The sequence below is a fragment of the Pseudonaja textilis genome, chromosome 1 (assembly GCF_049901715.1).
Source record: "Pseudonaja textilis isolate UNSWEBS1 chromosome 1, rPseTex1.2, whole genome shotgun sequence".
Taxonomy (NCBI): Eukaryota; Metazoa; Chordata; class Lepidosauria; order Squamata; family Elapidae; genus Pseudonaja; species Pseudonaja textilis.
This window is the reverse complement of record NC_141990.1, coordinates 22,255,594-22,274,798: the sequence shown is the minus strand read 5'-3', so window position 1 is coordinate 22,274,798 and position 19,205 is coordinate 22,255,594. Positions and strand designations below refer to the sequence as shown.

Below are 19,205 nucleotides of genomic sequence, written 5' to 3'. Positions count from 1 at the left end.
CCCCCCCTCCAGACAAATAGGGCCTGTTCAGAAATGTGTAAAAAAAAGTAATCAAAATTTATAAAATCTCAATAGCCAAGTTAATATACGACAAGGAAAAATTGGATTCTCTCTGACCTTGTTGGAGAAAAGATGAATGAAATGAAAAAACAAATGCAGTAAATATAGAATTATATTCTTAAAATTTGCGGAGCCTGGAGGCTGTGGAGGCCTGGATGGGGGACAACAGGCTTCAACTGAACTCTGCTGAGATGGAGCGGCTGTGGGTATGCAGAGCTTCAGGATCCAGAGGCTTATCACCTTTAGTTCTGGAAGGGATGGCACTACCCCAGATAGACTCAGTGTGTAACTTGTGCATTCTCACATCGTCATGGTATCACATGACATATCGGGACTTTTTCCCCCTTCGCTAAACCGGGCGACGGTGTGGCCAGTGCATGACACATCTGGCCCATGGGCCACAAGTTTGACAGTCCTGTCCTAGACTCATGACAGTCATGGATAGAAGACTCTTCACACAACTTTGTGGTGCGCCAATTGCACTCTTTTCTGGATTGCGAGGCTCTGCTCTTAGCCCTGGACATCTCATACTTGGATTATTGCAATGCATTCTACTGAAGAGTATATTTGGAAGGTACAATTGATCCAGAATGCATTGGTACAGACAGTTTTGAAGTATGATACATGTAACACTATTGTTACACAAACTACCTGTCATATAATTGTTGAATGCTTGTGGGTTTTATTTTGATGTAAGCTGCTCAGAGTCACCTGATGGTGGCAAATAAATTCGATAAACAAACTTACACAAACTAACCCTGGCTTGGAAGGGGAGACCAAACCAAGTCCAAAGCTTGTGTTATATTCTTGGAGATCTTAAAATACTGAAGCAAATTACTGCTGAGTTATGTAAAACAGATAATGAGTGACATGATTCCTCTATGCTTTTTTTATTTTCTAGCTGGGTCCTGGAAAACAGATGCCAGTTGTGGGACCCAACCAAATTCTGGACATGCCACTTTTCACCAAGATCCCATTTCTGCCTGGCTCCAATACCATGTTTTACAGAACACACTTGGGTGAAAAGGTGAAGAGAGACTATCTCAGTTCTGCTTTCCATAAAATATGCACACAAAATACAAAAGCATGAACAAAAATAAATTTTTATGGGGTGTGTCGCATAAAAACTTGTAGAAGTGCCCAAGTGTTGTTAAAAAAAAAAAAAGTATCCTGAGAAAGAAATTCAGAAGTAAATGTGGGAAAGAATCCTTAATTCTTCTGATTCCTGGCACTTTCCTCTCTCTTGAAGCTACATTTCTTGGTAAAAACTAGTGTGGGGATTCATTCTCTCTCCCTCTCCCTCTCCCTCCCTCTCTCTTTCTCTTCAAGTTTCCCGCAATAGGGCAGGAGGCTGCACAATGTGCCTATGCTGCCCCCATGAGGCAGAGGGTGGAGCTGCCCCACATGCCCCGCACCATCTTACCTGAGATCCCTGCAGCCAGGCCATCCATGCCCTGACACCTGCCTTCCCCCCATGCCTCTGTCTCCTCACTGTGAACCACATGAACCTTGTGGCAGCCCCCAAATCCAATTCAAAATGGATGGGGGGGGGGCTGACAGCGGCAGCTTCAGCAACCCCATCCAGCAGGAACCTGCGTGGCTGCTGGCCACTTCTGCTTGCTCGTGGCCACAATGGCGCAGGAAAGCCAAGAGACAGTGGGATTGAGTAAGTGGGTGGCTGTGGGAGGCTCATTTTCATGTCTCTTGGCTTGCCCGTGTGGTGCAGCGGGATCACCTGTCTTCTTCTCTGCATTTCTGTCTCTGTCTGCTGCTGCGTGAAGATGAGCCTCCCATGGCTGCCTGCCTGCTTTGGCCCACCAACTCTCAGCTTTCTTGCATCCCATGCAGCGTGTCTGGATCGCATGCCTCTTCCCCCATTTCTGTCTCCGTCTACTGCTTGCACAGGTAGTCAACTCACCTGTGCAGTGCAGGCTGTAGCTGCTTCTGGACACTGTCAGCCCACAAATCCTCGCCACCTCCAGTGCTGACCATGCTCACCTTATTGATGAGGATTTAGTTTTGGGGTAGGGTTTATATTAGGAGCACACTAGAAATCAGGTTAGGTCTTATTTTTGGAGTAGGTCTTATTTTCAGGGAAACAGGATAGCTATGTTATCTATCTAGCTAGCTATCATCTGTCTGTCTCTATCTATCTATCTAATTAACACAGTAGCTTCTATTAAATTAACACAGATTCTTGGGGGCATTATGCTGACTCTGTAAAACTGCTTAGAGAGGTTTATAAAGCACTGTGAAGTGGTATATAAGTCTAAATGCTATTGCTATGTATCATCTAGCATATTTCTAAACCACGCATCTCCCTCAAAGAGGTCTCTTTTATACATACTCTTTTTCACAGGCTCTTTCCTAGTGAAATATTTCCTAATATTTCTTTGTATAAGACCTCTGAAGTCATTGATAGATCAGGCATGGTGGGTCGTCCTCCCCGCCCCCCGGGATTATGTGTGGTTCCCAATAGATTCTGAGAGATGCCATCTTTCTTTATTCTCATCAATCTTTTGTGTTTCTTTCAGCTTTATCAGCCCTCAGCTACTTTTGATCTGAGTGACCCATACTGTAAGATCATGGCCCCCAAATACAAAAGTCTTCATGACCCCCACTTGCGTGCTTACTACAAGCGTAAAGACAATCTGCGAAGACTGAAAAAGTCTGGCCTGATCACTGACAAAAACAAAGTAAGTTTGGGTCAATTCTGTCTTCTGTTAAAGTTATTAAAGCAACAAACAATAACATGGTAGAAGAAAAATTAGACCCTGAACTAAACAGTAAACATCACAGTTAATCAGTCTTATTCCAAAGTCTATTTATGACACTGTATTAAATACAAACTTTGGAACTTGGCACTGCTATCAGTGGGTGCCTTCAATGTCTACATATTTGGGGGGGGGGGGCGGATAGACTTTCCCTGTCAAGACTCAAAGACCTCTTTTATTCTTAGGGGTAAATTTTTAAGAGGTTCCACATTTTCTTTATCTTCTAACTCTTTGAAAATTCTCAAGGGACTCCCAAATTGGTAACTAGTTTGGTAAGCTTCTCAATACAAACTGCAATTTTCTCACCTTTTGTTATTTAGGTTGTGTGTACCCTGAAGGAATTTAATGAATACAGACAGTATTTGACCTCCCGCAAGCTGGAGTTTGAAAAGCATTACCTAAAAGAACAAGTAAGTCTTGGAATCCCTTGAAATTTCTTCCTATGCTAACAAGAATGCTGTAAAGATAATTTCTTGTTTTAGTATCCACTGAATATGTACTATTCAGAAAATCTAGCTGGTATGTTGCTCAGGAAGCACTGCTTGATAAGGCCCAGAGCCCATCTGATCCCACTTTCTAGATGCATTGGGAACCTCATCATCTTGGATTAAATGGCAATACTCCTTTTTGACTTCTGCAGTTGTTATCTAGAAAGTAACATATTAAAGCATGCCGCCCATAATTAAAAACTTAATAAACAGCTACCAGTAGGCTTTGGAGGTCTGAGGAATGTTTATTTTAAAATCACCCAAATTGGCTGTTTTCATCACTCATGCTGGCAGTGATTTCCACAGTTAAACAGTGCATTAGAATTTAGAATAACTTTATTGTCATTTTGAATGTACACTAATCGGCATACATTAAAATGAAATTTCATTGCATACAGCTTTCAAAGGGTCGCTACCTCCAATATACACTGTATAACCACAATAAAATAAATACATACAAAATTATGCTTATACCCACATATATTATATGACACAGGAAACAGCACAGTCTAGTTCAGATGTAAACATGAACATGGTGAGAAAAACAAATCCTGTGAGTTTACCAGACGGATGGCATAGGGAACAAAGCTGTTACAGAATCTGGTAGTCCTGCTAGAAATACTTTGAAACCTCCTCCCCGGGGGAGCAACAGAAACAGACCATAAAATGGGTGTGTGGGGTCTCTGACAATGCTTTGAGCTCTAAGCACATAGCGCTTATAAGCAGTATCCTAAATAACAGGAAGTGAGCTTCCTATAATCTTCTCACCTGTCCTTACCACTCTCTGTATGGACTTTCTATCTAACGCACAGCTGCCACCAAACCAAACAGTGATGCAGTTTGTTAAAATGCTCTCAACTGTGCCTCTGTAAAAAGAAAGATGTGTTCTCCTTATCTGATGTAGGAAATTGTAATGAGTCAAATGTAGAGAGAAGGCATGAAACCATTTAGTTCTTTACCAATCTCTCAAAACACTTCATCATCATAATGGAAGTGAGTGCAACTGGACCGTAATCATTAAGGCATGTGATGATAGTCTTTTTGGACACTGGCACAATGATTGCAGTCTTAAAACATGTCAGAACCAGGGTCTGATGTAACAAGAGGTTGAAGATGTCTATGAGAACAGTAGCCAGCTGGTCAGCACACTCCTTAAGTCAGAGATGGCTAACCTTTTCAGCTTGGTGTGTTGAAAATCGGGAAAAAGTGTAGCCTTCCTCGGGTCGTGTGTCACTTCAAGAAATATCAATAATTTGGTTTATGACGGACTGGGCTGGGGTGATCACACAGGGCTGTGAAACTCGTCTCCCTGGTCTCAGGGCTGCAGGTGCAGGATGTGGGGATCGGAAGGCCACCTTACAGGGCTGTGAACCTCATCGATCTCCTTTCCTCCTGTAGCGTTCCTGAGGTAATGAAACTGACAAACCTCAGTTTATGGCGGTTAAAACTGGTTCTCTGCTGCAAAAATCTTGCGGCAGCGGTGACACCATGCCTCCACGCAACAAGCAGGGAGCAGGGATTGGAGCAGAGCACAGGCAGCCTCTAAATGCAGGTTTTCCCCACACCAACAGGCGTGTCAGTCAAAGTGCCTCGGCGTGTCACGAGTGACACGCGTGTCATAGGTTAGCCATCACTGCCTTAAGTACTCGCCAGGGGTATTATCAGGACCAGCACCTTTCCTAATATTGAGTTTCCACAGAACCTTCCAAACAGCAGTTGTATCAAACCTGAGTACTGTACCTGATTATAAAGGAGATGAACAGCCTTCCATGCTGGAACGTTATTTGTGGCCTCAAGCCATCAAAAAAAACCCATATTTAGCTTGCTTAGAGAATCTGTGTCACCTCATCCTAACTCTAACCCTATGGGGACTTTCCAGGGGTGGGATTCTACCAGTTCGGACCGGTTCGGGTGAATCGGATGTTAAATTTGCATCTGGTTCGCCAAACTGGTATTTAAACCGACATGCTGGCCCCGCCCACCCCTCCCTTCCCCTCCCCACTTAGGAGTCTCCACACGGCCCATTTTTGATGCAGGTAAGTGCAGGGGCCATGCGGAGGCTCTGGGAGGGGGGAAAACGGGCCTTTGGGAAGTACCGGAAGTCTGGAAATGGGCCTGTTTCTGGTTTCCAGAGGGTCTCCAGAGCCTGGGGGAGGCTGTTTTTGCTCTCCCAGAGGCCTGAGGGAAGCCTCTGGACCCTTGTGAAGGCAAAAAATGGCCCTCCTGGAAGTTCTGGTAGGCCATGCCTACCATGGCCACCCCCACCCAGCAACTGGGCAGCAGACTATTTGCTGGGATTTTTGAATCCCACCCCTGGGACTTTCTGATTCTAATCTGAAGGCATAGCATCGTAAAGATTCTTTGGCCCTAAGCCAGGCTACTATGTGGCATGATCACAGTGTCAAGATGGGGGCAGTATATAGCACAAACTCTTAATTCCATCACAAACTTTTTGTTTCCTACTTGATTTCCAGAAAATGCTGGAGAAACAAGTCACCAAGTTGCAAGAGACTCATGGTCTTCCAGAAGCTGCAGAAACCTCAAAATACCGAGACTGGCTGTTGAAAGAAGAAAGACCTACAATACAGGAACAAGAGAACGTAATGAGAAACAGGTGAAGAATGAAAAAGAGAGGATGTACATACAGTTCCCTTTTCTTTCACTTTGCTGGGTTCCCCGAGCAAATGTTGCCGAAGGTCGTTGTGTCAATTTGCTTAATGGTAGAGCCAATCCTGGATAATTGCTTAAGATGAACTCATGCTGGGAATCAGCATTCTGGCATTGCATCTCTTTCCAGGGGCATTATTATTATTTCTTTTTTTGTGCAACACCTGACTTTAGGCAGAGAAAACTGTATCTTATGTGTTTTGGTCTGTGTGGGAAAATCCCCACCCCTTTCCCATTTGCCAATGAGGATTAGTCAAAGGGCTGCTGTTTTGTGATACAGCCCTCAATAGGTTGTCCACATTCCAATCTACTCTCTTAGGGTGGATATCTGTGGGGTCCTTGGTGCACTGATGATGTTACCTAGTTTGATAGTGATATGAAAACAACTAAGTTCAAAGAGCACCGACGACCTCACAGTCTTATTTAGCTACAGATTTTCTCTTCTGTTGGAGAGTATCTGTCAGCCCTACCAAGTGAGCCAGACCAAGAATCAGACGCCATGCAGATCTGATATTACTTTTATTAAGAGTGAATATAGTAACAAAATCTGGCAAGTATGAATCTGCTTCCCCTTTTCCTTTTGTTATATATCATGTGAATTAGGGATTGCCTGTCTGAGAGGTTTTTGTAACCCTCCATCCTCATACAGGTTTAAAGAATGTTTATCTATTCCTTGCCATAGTAACTGATGCATCCTCCCTCAAGGCCATCCTCTTTACTCTCCTACCACAGGGATGTCAAACTCAAGGCCCAGGGGCTTAGATCTGGCCTGTGGGGCCACCCTGGAAACAGCAAAGGACAAGCCCGTAATGTCTTTGCCAGTGAAAATGGACCTTGGAGGGCCTGTGCATGACCTAACTGGGTTCCATTTTTGGCCGAAACAGCCTCCAGCAACCCTCTGCCAGTGAAAATGGAGGCCCGGGGAGGCCGTTTGCTCCATTTTTTTCTGGCAGAGGACTGCAGGAGGCCGTTGCAGTCAAAAACAGACCCTCAAAGAGTGATGTTGAGCTGGCCACGCCCCCTGGCCATGCCCCCCCCCCCCGGCCCATGCTGATGCGGCCTTCTATGAAACCGAGTTTGACACCCCTGCTCTACCATATCCCAGGGATACATTCCAAAATCCAAGAGAAGGGAATGTAGTTTGAATCTCAGATGGGCATTTCTAAACTTTTAATTCTTCATATTTCTTTTCTAAAAATAAAGATATTTAGATCTAATTAACCAAGAACTGGAAAAACTTGAAGAGCTTGCTGAAGAGAACCGCTGCCTCAGTTTGGCTCAAGAGGACAAAAAAAAGCAGGGGGCTGAGAAGAGAAAGCAGCTTCTGCTTCGTAAGAAAATGGAAGAGGTAATATGTCTGGGGCAGAAGGGAATAGGAAAAGCTCATATACCAGCCGTATTGAATGTTGGATGTTTTATGGGATTGCATAAGCATTTGATATTTATTTTTAAGCCTGCTTTCTTTATGACATCCTTATTGACTTATCCAAATTCCAATCATTTTTTATTTTTATTGTATAAAATGCAAAAAAAAGAAAAGAAAATAGGAAATTAAGGGAAGGAAAGGAAACGGGAAAAGGGAGTGTAAAATACAAGGGGAAGAGAAAAAGAAAGAAAAGTGGGAATTGACTTCCAACTCTTCTGAGCACAGTACAAGATAAACACACTTCAACCTCAACTTTTTGCTTTTACATATTAATTTATAACTAGCCATTTCTATAACACCAAACACTATAACACTTGGTATCCAAATTCCAAGGAAATAATTCACCAATGATATAAAGAGAGAGCCATGTTTTCTTTTGGAACAAAAATTACCTTGAAGAGATTTGTGGCACCCTAATCAGTGTTTTTAAAAGTACTATGGTATACTCTGATGCACAAAAACATTATCTACAAGAACGCCCATGCTTAAATTATCGGAGAAAAGGGAATAGTGGCTCTTTTAAGACTAGCCGCTTTTGTTTTTAAGTGGCTAGTCTTAAAAGAGCCACTATTCATCTTTTTCCCCAGATGATTTAAGCATGGGTGTTCTTGTAAGTAAATCTTCATTTACTTTCCCTTGCTCCACTCATTGCCTTGGTGTGGGGCAGTGATGGTGAACCTTTTGGGCTTGGGATGTCAAAAATTTGGAAGAATGTTGGCATGTCACATGAAATGTCATGGTATGTGTTAAGTATGGTCGGTGGGTCCCATTAAGACACGAGGCTCGAGTAGTGAACAACAGCTCTTTATTAAGGAGGCAGATTCTGAGACAACAAGCCTAGCCGCGGCAGCCCTTTATATAGAGCTGGCCGCGGCCAGGCAGCCTATGACAGTTGTTTAAGCTTGCCGCGTTTGGTTTTACCCAATCGCGGCAAACCCCATACGAACCAATCAGGAATGCGTGTATTGTCCAATCACGGCCCGGCTTTTCCGGACCAATAGGAATGCAGGTCTACAAGCCTGCTAGTATGGAACAGTATGTCATTGGTTTGCCATCACTGGTGTTGGGCATTGGGAAGAAGAGAGAGAACTAAGGTTTTTCTTCCTTGTGGGCATAGATTTTTCTCTATGAAAAGCCTAGTGATGCTGGGGATTAACATTAGGACCACATGATTGGTTGCTTGCCAGATTATCCAACACTTTCACTCTGGATCTGCTAACAATTTTTATTTAAATAACAAACAAACCATAATTCAGAATGTGGCTAATGATGGCCCCTCCTTGGCTTCAGGGCTTCAGTTAAGAGAGCACTCAATTTTAGGACAATACATTTTCTTAAAAAATAGGCAAAAGGAGTAATATGCAAATTTTAAGCAAAAGGAAAATTATGGAGCTATCTTCAAATCTTGCAATACCACTGCTTTAAATAGATCATAGATACCCTAATTGTAATCCTATGCACATTAGAAATTGCTTGTTATTCATTAAGTCCTAGATTTCTAGCCAAAATATGTAGGATTTATAACCCAATAAATCTGATAGGCATTGGTGGATAAGATTATTACTAAACTGTCTGAAAGCATACCAAAAATCAATAACAATAACTATCTTGAAATAGAACCTCAAACCTCAGAGAGAGATAGCAACCAATAAGCTCAATCTTTGGTTTTCAGGAATGGAAAAAAAAAGAAATGTCACTCTTAATAAAAATTGGTGATGATGTTAAACGAGAAGCGAGGATTGAAGAACAGCAACGGAAAACCAAGGAAGATAAACTGAAACGGGTGAGTTGCTACAAGGAACAAGAGTGTCATGAAATTGAAATAGCTATGGGGCCTTCTAATAGTCAAATTCTGCTTAGTCTGGGACAGGGTTGTCAAACGTTGGTCCTCCGATTCTTAGCAGAGTTAGATTCCTGGCAAATATCCTATATTATGGAAATATAGTTCTTTCAAGAGGATTTCCATGCTCTTATTCCTGAATTTTCTCGGTGATGCCAGTCACATCAGATTTGTCTTCTGAATTGGATCTCTGGTTCTCCCAGTTCATTTCCATTATTCTAATTTCCCTTACCTTAGCCATTGGGCCTTTTCTTAGAGTTCTTGGGAGAGATTTTGAATAATATTGGGTCCAGGGGTGGGATTCTACCAGTTCTGTCCGGCTCTGTAGAACCGGTAGCTCTGAAGAGCAGCAGACATAGAACCTGTTCCATATCTGCTGCTGTTTTGGCCCACCTGCCCGCCCGGGCTCTTACCTGACCTTTATTTCCTGCTTTTTCAACCTCAGTTGCTGTGCAAGGCACAGCTTCGGTTGAAAAAGCAGGAAAAAAGTGCTTTTTCAAACGGTGCTTCCCTGCACGCAGCACTGCTCAACTGTCCAGGCAGCAAGCTGATGAAGTTTTACACGTGTGTGCAGCGTGCAGGGAAGCACATCGTAAATCACCGAACTGGTAGTTAACCCTGTCGGATCCCACCCCTGATTGGGTCCCCTCTTTTGGTCTACTTAGAAACAAGTCATGCTAGAGAAGAAAATGGCACACCACCTGATGAAACTGCAGGAGCGATTCCAAAGGGAGGGCCTATTGCCCTCTTCCAAAATCTTCCCTGTGAACACCCCTGAAAACCAGAGCTTGTCAGATAAAAAAGGTAAGTGAATTTGAATGGCTGCATCTCCTTTTCCTTTATTTGCTTCCATTGATCCGTCAGTAAATTGCCACCAATATTGAAAAGAGTTTCAGCTATGAATTTTGGCACTCTTTTTTAATATAATATCCTAATAACATTTCCATCATCCCCTCTTTCCCATCCATATCTGGGTGATCCTCAGATGGAACCTTTGTTCTTTTTTTTTTTAAGTAGTGGTTTCTCCTTAGGCAGCCAGCAGAGTTTGGCATTAATATGGTTCACCAACCATTCTCCAGGTTGTGTGGTCAGATAACCCCTGGGCCCAGGAGATGTGAGATCAGGCAGTTCCTATCAGCCATTTTGGATTGACCTGAATACACATTGTCCCTCTACTACCCAGACGCTGTTCTCCTGTAGGTCAGTTCAATTATAGGCTCTCCTCCTCCTTAATCCACTGTCCTTTTAATGTTTGAACTGATCCCTAACTCAAAGATGTGGATCAGTTGATCAGCTGTGATGGTGGTGGGGTTTGTGTGCTGAAGTGAGTGAGTGAGAGAATTGGCTGCCTCTCTAGCCAATGATTATAAATTGTTTTTCAACAATAAGTTAGTACATTTTGGAAATAATTCTAAATCTGTGTACAAAATAAGTCTATCAACTATTAAGTGGCTCCTTTTCATATGAGTATGTATGAGTATAGCACTGTTGTGGAAGAGAGCACTGAATGTGTATTAAGCTCTTTTTGAACATAGGTAGAATGCTCTTCAGGAACAGAATTAACCTACTATCCCTGGGTATCAGCTAGTGGTCAGACACACCTATCCAAAACCCTTGCATACCAGTAGAACCAGAGGTCAAAATCCATCTCTCCACTAACCCTAACCCATATTAAGCAAAGTGAATAATGGACGGTTTCCCACTTGCTGGTAACATTTGATGGAAGCCTAGACAACCAAGCCAGGATAATCAACTAAACCCTTTATGTGCCCTCTCTGCTACGAATAAGCATAGCAATATTTGCTGCTATTGTAATTGTGCCATGTTAGTGATTGCCAGTTGAGATAACAAAGTTGTCTGCTGGTTCAAGAGCTGGTTGTAGACATGTTTGATAAGCAACAGATGGATGCTGCTGATAGAACAATGATGGTCATTCTCACCAGTTATCATCACCAGTAGTGGTGCGAGACAAGTAAATATGGAAATCCTATACTAGAGTCCTCTTCTCTGGTACTGCAAATCCCATCAGGATTTTTTTTCTTCTTTGATGCATGTATCTTCTATTTCAAATGTTGATCTTTTTTCCTAAGAATCCCCCTTTAAGAAAAGTATAGAAGACATCAGTGATCTTATGGACCTGGAGAATCCATCAATTAGTCTCCTTGATAAAGAAACACAATTTTTCAAAGGTACTTTTCAGTTCTGTGATGCAAGAAAAGAGATTGGGTTGGAATAGTCAGCCTGGGGTCTGGGGTCTGGAATAAGAACCACTTTTCAGGAGAATCAGTGAAATGAAAAATGTGTGGGGAAATAATTCAAAGCTAAAGATATAACAGATCTTTTACCAAGGGTGAGCAAAGGATCACTGTAGGTCAGAATGTACATGTATGGGCACATCTTATATTCAAATGATACGACACATCTTATGTCTAAAACTTATCCATACCTCCAACCACCATGTTTTTCAGAAATTTCGTCTATAGTCAAATTTAAGAAAGGAGTTGACTGAAGGAGCCTGGGTAGGATGAATTAACTTTCCTAGTTCATCAACTAACAGTATGGATGGCGGCTTTTAAGCTGGCCAAAGAAGCAGTGGAGGAGGCTGAAAATCCAGTGGCTGCCTTCACCTATCTAAAGTTAGAAAGTTTGTGCCTTAGCTTATATGAACCCAAATTGTTGAGTTAGTTGGTGGTGCAGTATAGTTCTTTGCCAATCCAGAAATGGAACTGATTTGGTAATCGGATTAAATGTGAGGTGAACATGGCTATTGATCCATAAACCATGACATACCAACAAAATGATTGTTTTCATAAAAACGTGCAAAGCCAAAGTCACTTTTTTTCCCCACTTCATATGATATGAAACACAGTCATATACATTTGGCATTCCCATTTGTCCACCCAAATCTATCCGAAGCAATCTATTTTTCTCTACTGAATACTCACTCAGCTTCTATTCAGGTAGGGAGAAAAAGAAACCCCTCTCCACCTCATTCAGCACAGACACCATGCAAGCCCTTGAGGAAGCAAAGGGATTTCTGTTCCTATTCTCATCCTTCACTTAGCCTAGAGCACAAAGGTAGAGAATGTGCTGGGAAAAGATTCTGGTTATAGCGGTAATATTACTAGTTTTCTAGAATATCTAGCAAATCTCTCCTTTGGTTAGAACAGGGGAGCCAAACTCAATTTCATTGAAGGTTGCATCAGGGTTGTGTTTAACCACGGGGGAGACAGGGGGGCATGGCCAAGGTGGGAGTGGTCAGCTTGACGTCACTCTTGTCGGGGGCACCTGTGCTGGCCGAGTGCTAAGGCAGGACTTCCCTCAGACCCTCCCTCACTCTTATCTTCCTTCCTTCCTCCCCTCCCTCTTTCCCTCCCTCCCTCCCCCCTCTTTTTCCTTCTCTCTTCCTTCTCCTTTCTTCCTTCTCCTCTTTCCTTCTTTTTCCTTCCTTCCTTGTTCCTTCTTTTTATCTTTCCACTTTCCCTTCCTCCTTTCCTGTCCCTTCTTGCATGCTGAAATGCAAAAGGGGAAACATTTCTCCTTTTGTTTTGTTTTACTTTTAGTTCGTTTTGCTAGCCCTTTGCCAGCAAAAACAGAGCTTGGGAGCCTACACGCACTCCTTCCCCTGAGCTCCGTTTTCGCTGGCAGAGGCACGGCGGGCCAGTCCTTTGCTTGATTCCAGAGCAGCCCTGTGGGCCAGATCCAAGGACCATCATGGGCCAGATCCAGCCTGTAGCTCTTGAGTTTGTCACCCCTGGATTAGAAGCACCAGAGCTAAGGATGGGTTTCATAACTCCCAAATTTGATTGCTCAGTTCTATCTCTTCCTCCCCACATCCCAGGAGACGAGACTATGCCTGGGAGCCAGGTATCACTTTCTAGAGAAAGAAGTGATACAAAATCTACTCATATACCCAGCTCTGAACTGATCCCAAGAAAATTTGCCAGTGCTACAGAGGTAAGATGGGTCTGACGGAAAGGAAGAGTCTGCACTGCGAAGCCCCTAAAGGGCTGCTTCTATCTTGCCTTGACCTCAGAAGAATATCCAGTGTCAATTGGGCTAATCTTTGCCTATAGAGTCCTCAACTTACAACACTTCATTTAGTGACTGTTCAAAGTCACAATGGCCCTGAAAAAAGTGATTTATGGCTTTTTTACACTTAATGACCACTGGAGCATCCCCATGGTTCCGTGATCAAAATTCAGATGCTTGGCAAGCTATTCATATCTGATGGTTGCAGTATCCCAAGGCCACCTGATCATCTTTTGCAAGCTTCCGACAAAGTCAATAGGGAAGCTGGATTCATTTAACAACCTGGGGTCCTAACTTAACAATGGCAGTGGCAAGAAAGGCCGTAAAATGGGGGAAACAAATGTCTCACTTAGCAACAAAAAGTTTAGAATTAGAATTAGAATTCTTTATTGGCCACGTATGATTAGACAGACAAGGGATTTGTCTCCGGCCCATAAGCTCTCACTGTACATACAACAATATGTTTGGGCTCAATTGTGGACATAAATCATGGACTGCCTATATATTTTCTGCTCCCAAAAGTGTCTTGTTACTTGAAGCCCTCCTGTTTTGAAAAGAACATTATTTAATGAGCTGAAAGTAGAAATAATAAGCAAAGACCAGTCACAGAAGCTCAGCACCAGCAAAGTTGATCTACAAAAGAACCAATGCAATGGTTAAGGTGCTGGTCTAGAAATCAGGAGACTGTGACTTCCAGTCCTGCCTTAGGCACAAAAACTGGATGGGAGACTTTGGACTAGTCATTCTCTCAGCCCAACTCTCCTCACAGAGTTGTTGTGGGGAAACTAGGAGGAGGAAGGATGTTAGGTATGTTTACCGCCTTGAATAACTTATAAAGGAGTACAGGTAGTCCTCGATGTGCGACCATAATTGACCCCAAAATTTCTATTGATAAACAAGGCAGTTGTAAAGTGAGTTTTGCCTCATTTTTAAATCTTTATTGCCACAGTTGTCAATCGAATCAACTGCAGTTGTTAAATGAATCATGCAGTCATTAAATGAATCTGTTAAACAATTTCCCCCATTGACTTTGCTTATTGGAAGCCAGCTGAGAAGGTTACAAATGGTGATCACGTGACCCCAGGACAGTGCAACTGTCATAAATCCATCCTAATTGCCGAGCGACCAAATTTTGATCACATGATCATGGGTATGCTGCAATGGTCATAAGTGTGAAAAATGACCATTGTCAACTCGTAAATCATTCCTATGCCTGTTTCCGAGTTGACATAAGAAGGAGGATCAAGTGAGGTACTAATGCCACTCTATAAAGCCGTAGTAAGACCACACCTGGAATACTGCATCCATCCAATTTTGGTCACCACATTATAAAAAAGATGTTGAGACTCTAGAAAAAGTACAAAGAAAAGCAACCAGGATGATTAGGGGACTGGAGGCTAAAACATACACGAACGGTTGCAGGAACCGAGCTTGGCTAGTCTAGTAAAGAGAAGGACCAGGGGAGACATGATAGCAGTCTTCCAATATTGGAGAGGCTGCCACAGGGAGGAAGGGGTCAAGCTATTTTCCAAAGCGCCTGTAGGCCAGACAAGGAATAATGGATGGAAACTGAACAAGGAGAGATTCAACCTGGAAATAAGGAGAAACTTTCTGACAGTGAGAACAATCAACCAATGGAACAGAAGTTGCCTTCGGAAGTTGTGGGAGCTTCATCACTGGAAGCTTTCAAGAAGAGATTGGACTGCCATCTGTCAGAAATGGTGTAGGGTCTCCCACTTGGGCAGGGGTGGGGTTGGACTAGATGACCTATAAGGTCCCTTCCAACTCTGATTATCTGTTATCTGAGGAGGGGAAAGGCCTGAGGGAGCAGTGTGGCAGATGAAGACCAGGAGCACATTCCACGCTTATTTTGTGGAGATTGAAGCCTAGGCTACTGGATCTTCTGCCCATGAAAATCCTTTGTTGGAGAGTGTGATTGGTGACACCCAGCCGGTGAACGTGTTTCATTGGAGAATCTGATTTATGACACACCTAGGGGATTTGAGGGAAATAGGGTCCTAGGTGATAGTAAATTATGTGTCTCAGAGTTGGCTTCATACAACATGTTGCTCCTAATAAATCCTTTGGATACTTTTGAAGCTTGGCTCGAGGCTCATGATTTAATTAGGGCAATCGTTGGAACCCTGACAACCATATGTCACTTTTCCAGTGCCATTGTAACTACTAACAATCACTAATTGTGCCATCACAATTCATGTTACTAGACTGGAATGAAATGTGATAGACTAGCTACCCAGAAGGACTCAAGATGATTCAATGAAAACTAGCAGTGGGATGTGATTTAGGGTATGATTTGAAAAAGCTGGGAGTGTGTAGCGGAAATATGTATTCTCATATACAGTAATAATGCATGGCTCATACTAATGATGGGGCAAGATGAAAATTTGGATCAGACAACATTGTAATACAGACATATTTTGCCTACATACTGGCTTAAAAGTTGCCAAGGCTGAGAAATATTGCTGTAATACATAAGAGTGGAGTCATAGTAAATTCAGTATTTCTTTCTAAGCTTTTAAGCTTAGATAAGATTGGGGCTGTTAAAAGTCTACTCTGAAGTTGAAATATTCAATTAAATGCTCTCATGCCTACTTTTTAAATATATATATTATTTTAATTTTATAGCAAGAAACCCTTGTCGAGCAAGACCTGCACAAAAAGGGAAGTCTTGACCTGGAGCCAGGTAATCAGTGAGCAGTCTCCTTCCCCAAGGCTTAAAATAAATAAGATGGCACCGATTGCGGAGTTTTCTGCGTCTTTTGTTGCAATAATAGCATACTGTTAAGCGGGGGAGGCTTCAGTTCTTCATAGATGCTAAAATCTGTGCATGGATTAGTTGATTGAGGCCGAACTTCATGAGGTAAGTTAGATAACAGTCTGAATCTTGTGGCACCTTGAAAACTAAAAACTATTATGGCATAAATTGTTGTCCACTTCATTGCCTGAATAAGACACATATATGCTAAAAGAAGGGTATCTGTGGTTTCTCTGCTTAGAAAGAAGAAATAAAATGTAGAAGATAGAAACCCTATAGACATAATTCCCTGGATTGATAAGGGCCTAAGGGCTGCGATTCTCTTTGTGTGTTAAAATGTGGAAATCTGTTGCCTCCCCAAGAGGTTAGCAACTGTCAACAGCCTAATTACGGTCTTTGCTTTAATCAATACATTTCCTTTATTCTTTTATTCCTTTAATTCATTCTTTAACACAACCTTGAGTCTTCAGCAATATTAGGTATGTATTCATTATTAGGAATGGTCCGTGGGAATTAATACGGGGACATATAGTTGGCTCAAAATCCTGCATGCCTGTGCTGCTGACCTTAGCATCTACTAGACTTCTGGCCTGAGCTAATTTTATTTCTTTTTATTTACAAAAAATGATTAGAAAGCCAGCATACTGCAAAGCAAAATATCACTTGTATTTGCAACAACGCCTCTGAGCCAGACATAGAGCCCAGAGAGGGTTTGCCACCCAACTAATTCTGGAGGCCCTGACCAAAAAGCAATCATTATACAATTATTTCTAAAATATACCAATGATTTTATTGCAGTGTTTATATACCACCTCAGTGCTGTACATAATGTCATCACACACAACGGTATCCCAGAGGGCAGCCTACATTTTTATTACAGGCAACATATAATTGCTTTTTATAACCTCCAGAATCCCCTCCAACCACATCTCTGAATTTCAGTGGCTTGATCACAATTGCCAAAATTCTGCAGTCCGATACCTGCATTGTGACTCAGGAAGCACATAAAACATGTAGCTATTGAGCCTTAAGGAGTACTTAATGCAGGGGAACTCTGTTCTTACCATTCTGAATGACATATTTTCCCACTGTAATTCTCACTTGTCCCCCAAACCAACTGGGTTGGGGCCTAGCCACACTTCACCACCAAATAAACAGTATTCATAATACTGTAGCTGAGGCCATCCCATGTCCCACAGAACACAATTTTCAGCTTGAATGACACTGGTAATAATCTTGCTGTTGACTCGCTCTTGAATGCAAGTTTGTAGTAGACAATCTTTTCATGACTCTAAAGGCGTATTTGGGGTCATTTTGCCTTTACATTATTATAGTTGTTCCATTCATCCCATTTTAATTCAGCCTTTAGCAAGAAAAAGGACTGGTATTTCATTCCCACATCAGGGAATTTTTTGTTTTTGTTTTTACAAATCTGAAGGTCCTCTTATTTGCCTCAAGTTTACCACCTGCTGTCTCTTCAGGATGTTCAGAACACTTTGAAAACCACAACTTCATTCTCTGACATAGGCTACTATGTGGAAAGAGAGTAGAAATGAGAAGTTGGATTTTCTATATCCAGCATTTAGCTCAGGGATACACAACTAACTTGGGCAAATCTGACTTTTGCCTCATGTGACGGGATTGGTGCTTCCCAAAGTAAGTTGGGCCAGAACAAAGAAATGACCATGGCCAATAAAATGGATGTAGGCAGAACAATAACTACATGTTATTTAAGTAATATTAAAAATAATGTAATATAGACATTATTATGCTCTAGATATTTAATAATTTTTCTCATCACTTATAAATTAAAACATGGTGGCAACTTTTGCAAGATTTCAGAGGGCTACATTCAGAACTTTTGAAGGTCGCATTCTATCCTCAAGTGTGTACATCTTTTAGATCATCATTCAGTCACAACTGTTTATTCTGTTCCATCTATTTAAACCTATTGGGTATTTGGCAGTGAGATTCAGTCTGTTTTGGAAAAGTCTGAATGAGTTTGCAGTATAGTAGTCTTTCATCTAGGACAGCCTCATCCTTTAAAACCTTGATTTTCTGTTGTCCAGGGTAACATTTGACTTAACAGGATGTAATTTCAGCATGGTCTATCTTCCCTCACCTTGTTACTAGTGAATTACTTTACTAACAGTCCTATTCCAGATCCTTCCCAATCTGTCTTTTGCCTTTTGTTTTCATTCTATTGAGATGATCCTGACAGTTTTAAAAGCTTTATCCTCTCCTAGCAAATACTGAAAGGTTATATCTTCATGACACTTGGTTGATCTTTTTTATATTCTCTTCTGATTTTTCAAATATGAATAAAGTCATGAATAAATTTCTTAACCTGCTTTGTTTTCTTCCAGGTGGTTCCATTTATTTATCTCTGAAGCTTCTTAGGGAATTTGTATCAAAACTTTCCTTCCTTCCTTCCTTCCTTCCTTCCTTCCTTCCTTCCTTCCTTCCTTCCTTCCTTCCTTCCTTCCCTCCCTCTTTCTTTCTTTCTTTCTTTCTTTCTTTCTTTCTTTCTTTCTTTCTTTCTTTCTTTCTTTTCCCATATTCACCCTTTTAATTGTTTTACTATTACCTTGTTTCCCAAAAAATACAAGTGGTTCTTATATTAATTTTTGCTCCAAAGGACCCATTAGGGCTTATTTTCCAATTAGGTCTTAGTTTGGGGCAAATACAGTACTAAATGTGTCCATCTGCCTGATGATCTTAGCTGGGGCTTATTTGGGGTGGGGGTAGGGCTTATATTATGAGCATACTGAAAATCATGCTAGGGCTTATTTTTCAGTTGGGTCTTATTTTGGGGAAAACATGGTAGCCGTGTTCACACTATATGCTTAATTTGGTACCTGACCTAAACCTTTGTCTAGGCAACACATTGTACAACACATTGTACCATAGGCTAACTAAATGGCCTGAAATCATTTATTATGCTAAAGCCACAATAACCATTTTGACATGTTGCAGTGAATGCAATTGCTAAATTGGTAACTGATTTAATTAATTAATTTGATATGCCCAATGATTCTGGGCAGTAAAGAATGTTCATGAATTCAACTGTGAGAGAGCAAAACATCAATGTGAATGGAGAGTGAAGAAACAAAAAAAGGAGAGAAATATTGGGGATAGAAGT

The 19,205-nt window shown here is 41.8% G+C and overlaps 1 protein-coding gene across 1 annotated transcript in view; it reads left to right on the top strand.

The window, feature by feature from the left end:
• FSIP2 (fibrous sheath interacting protein 2) overlaps positions 1 to 19,205 on the top strand; it is a 57,031-nt gene that overhangs the window by 1,467 nt on the left and 36,359 nt on the right. The window contains exons 2-8 of the mRNA XM_087922938.1: positions 962 to 1,087; positions 2,595 to 2,756; positions 3,155 to 3,244; positions 5,797 to 5,936; positions 7,193 to 7,337; positions 9,088 to 9,198; positions 9,921 to 10,059. Coding sequence (XP_087779064.1) covers positions 962 to 1,087; positions 2,595 to 2,756; positions 3,155 to 3,244; positions 5,797 to 5,936; positions 7,193 to 7,337; positions 9,088 to 9,198; positions 9,921 to 10,059 — 913 coding nt within the window. The remainder of the gene's footprint in view (positions 1 to 961; positions 1,088 to 2,594; positions 2,757 to 3,154; positions 3,245 to 5,796; positions 5,937 to 7,192; positions 7,338 to 9,087; positions 9,199 to 9,920; positions 10,060 to 19,205) is intronic.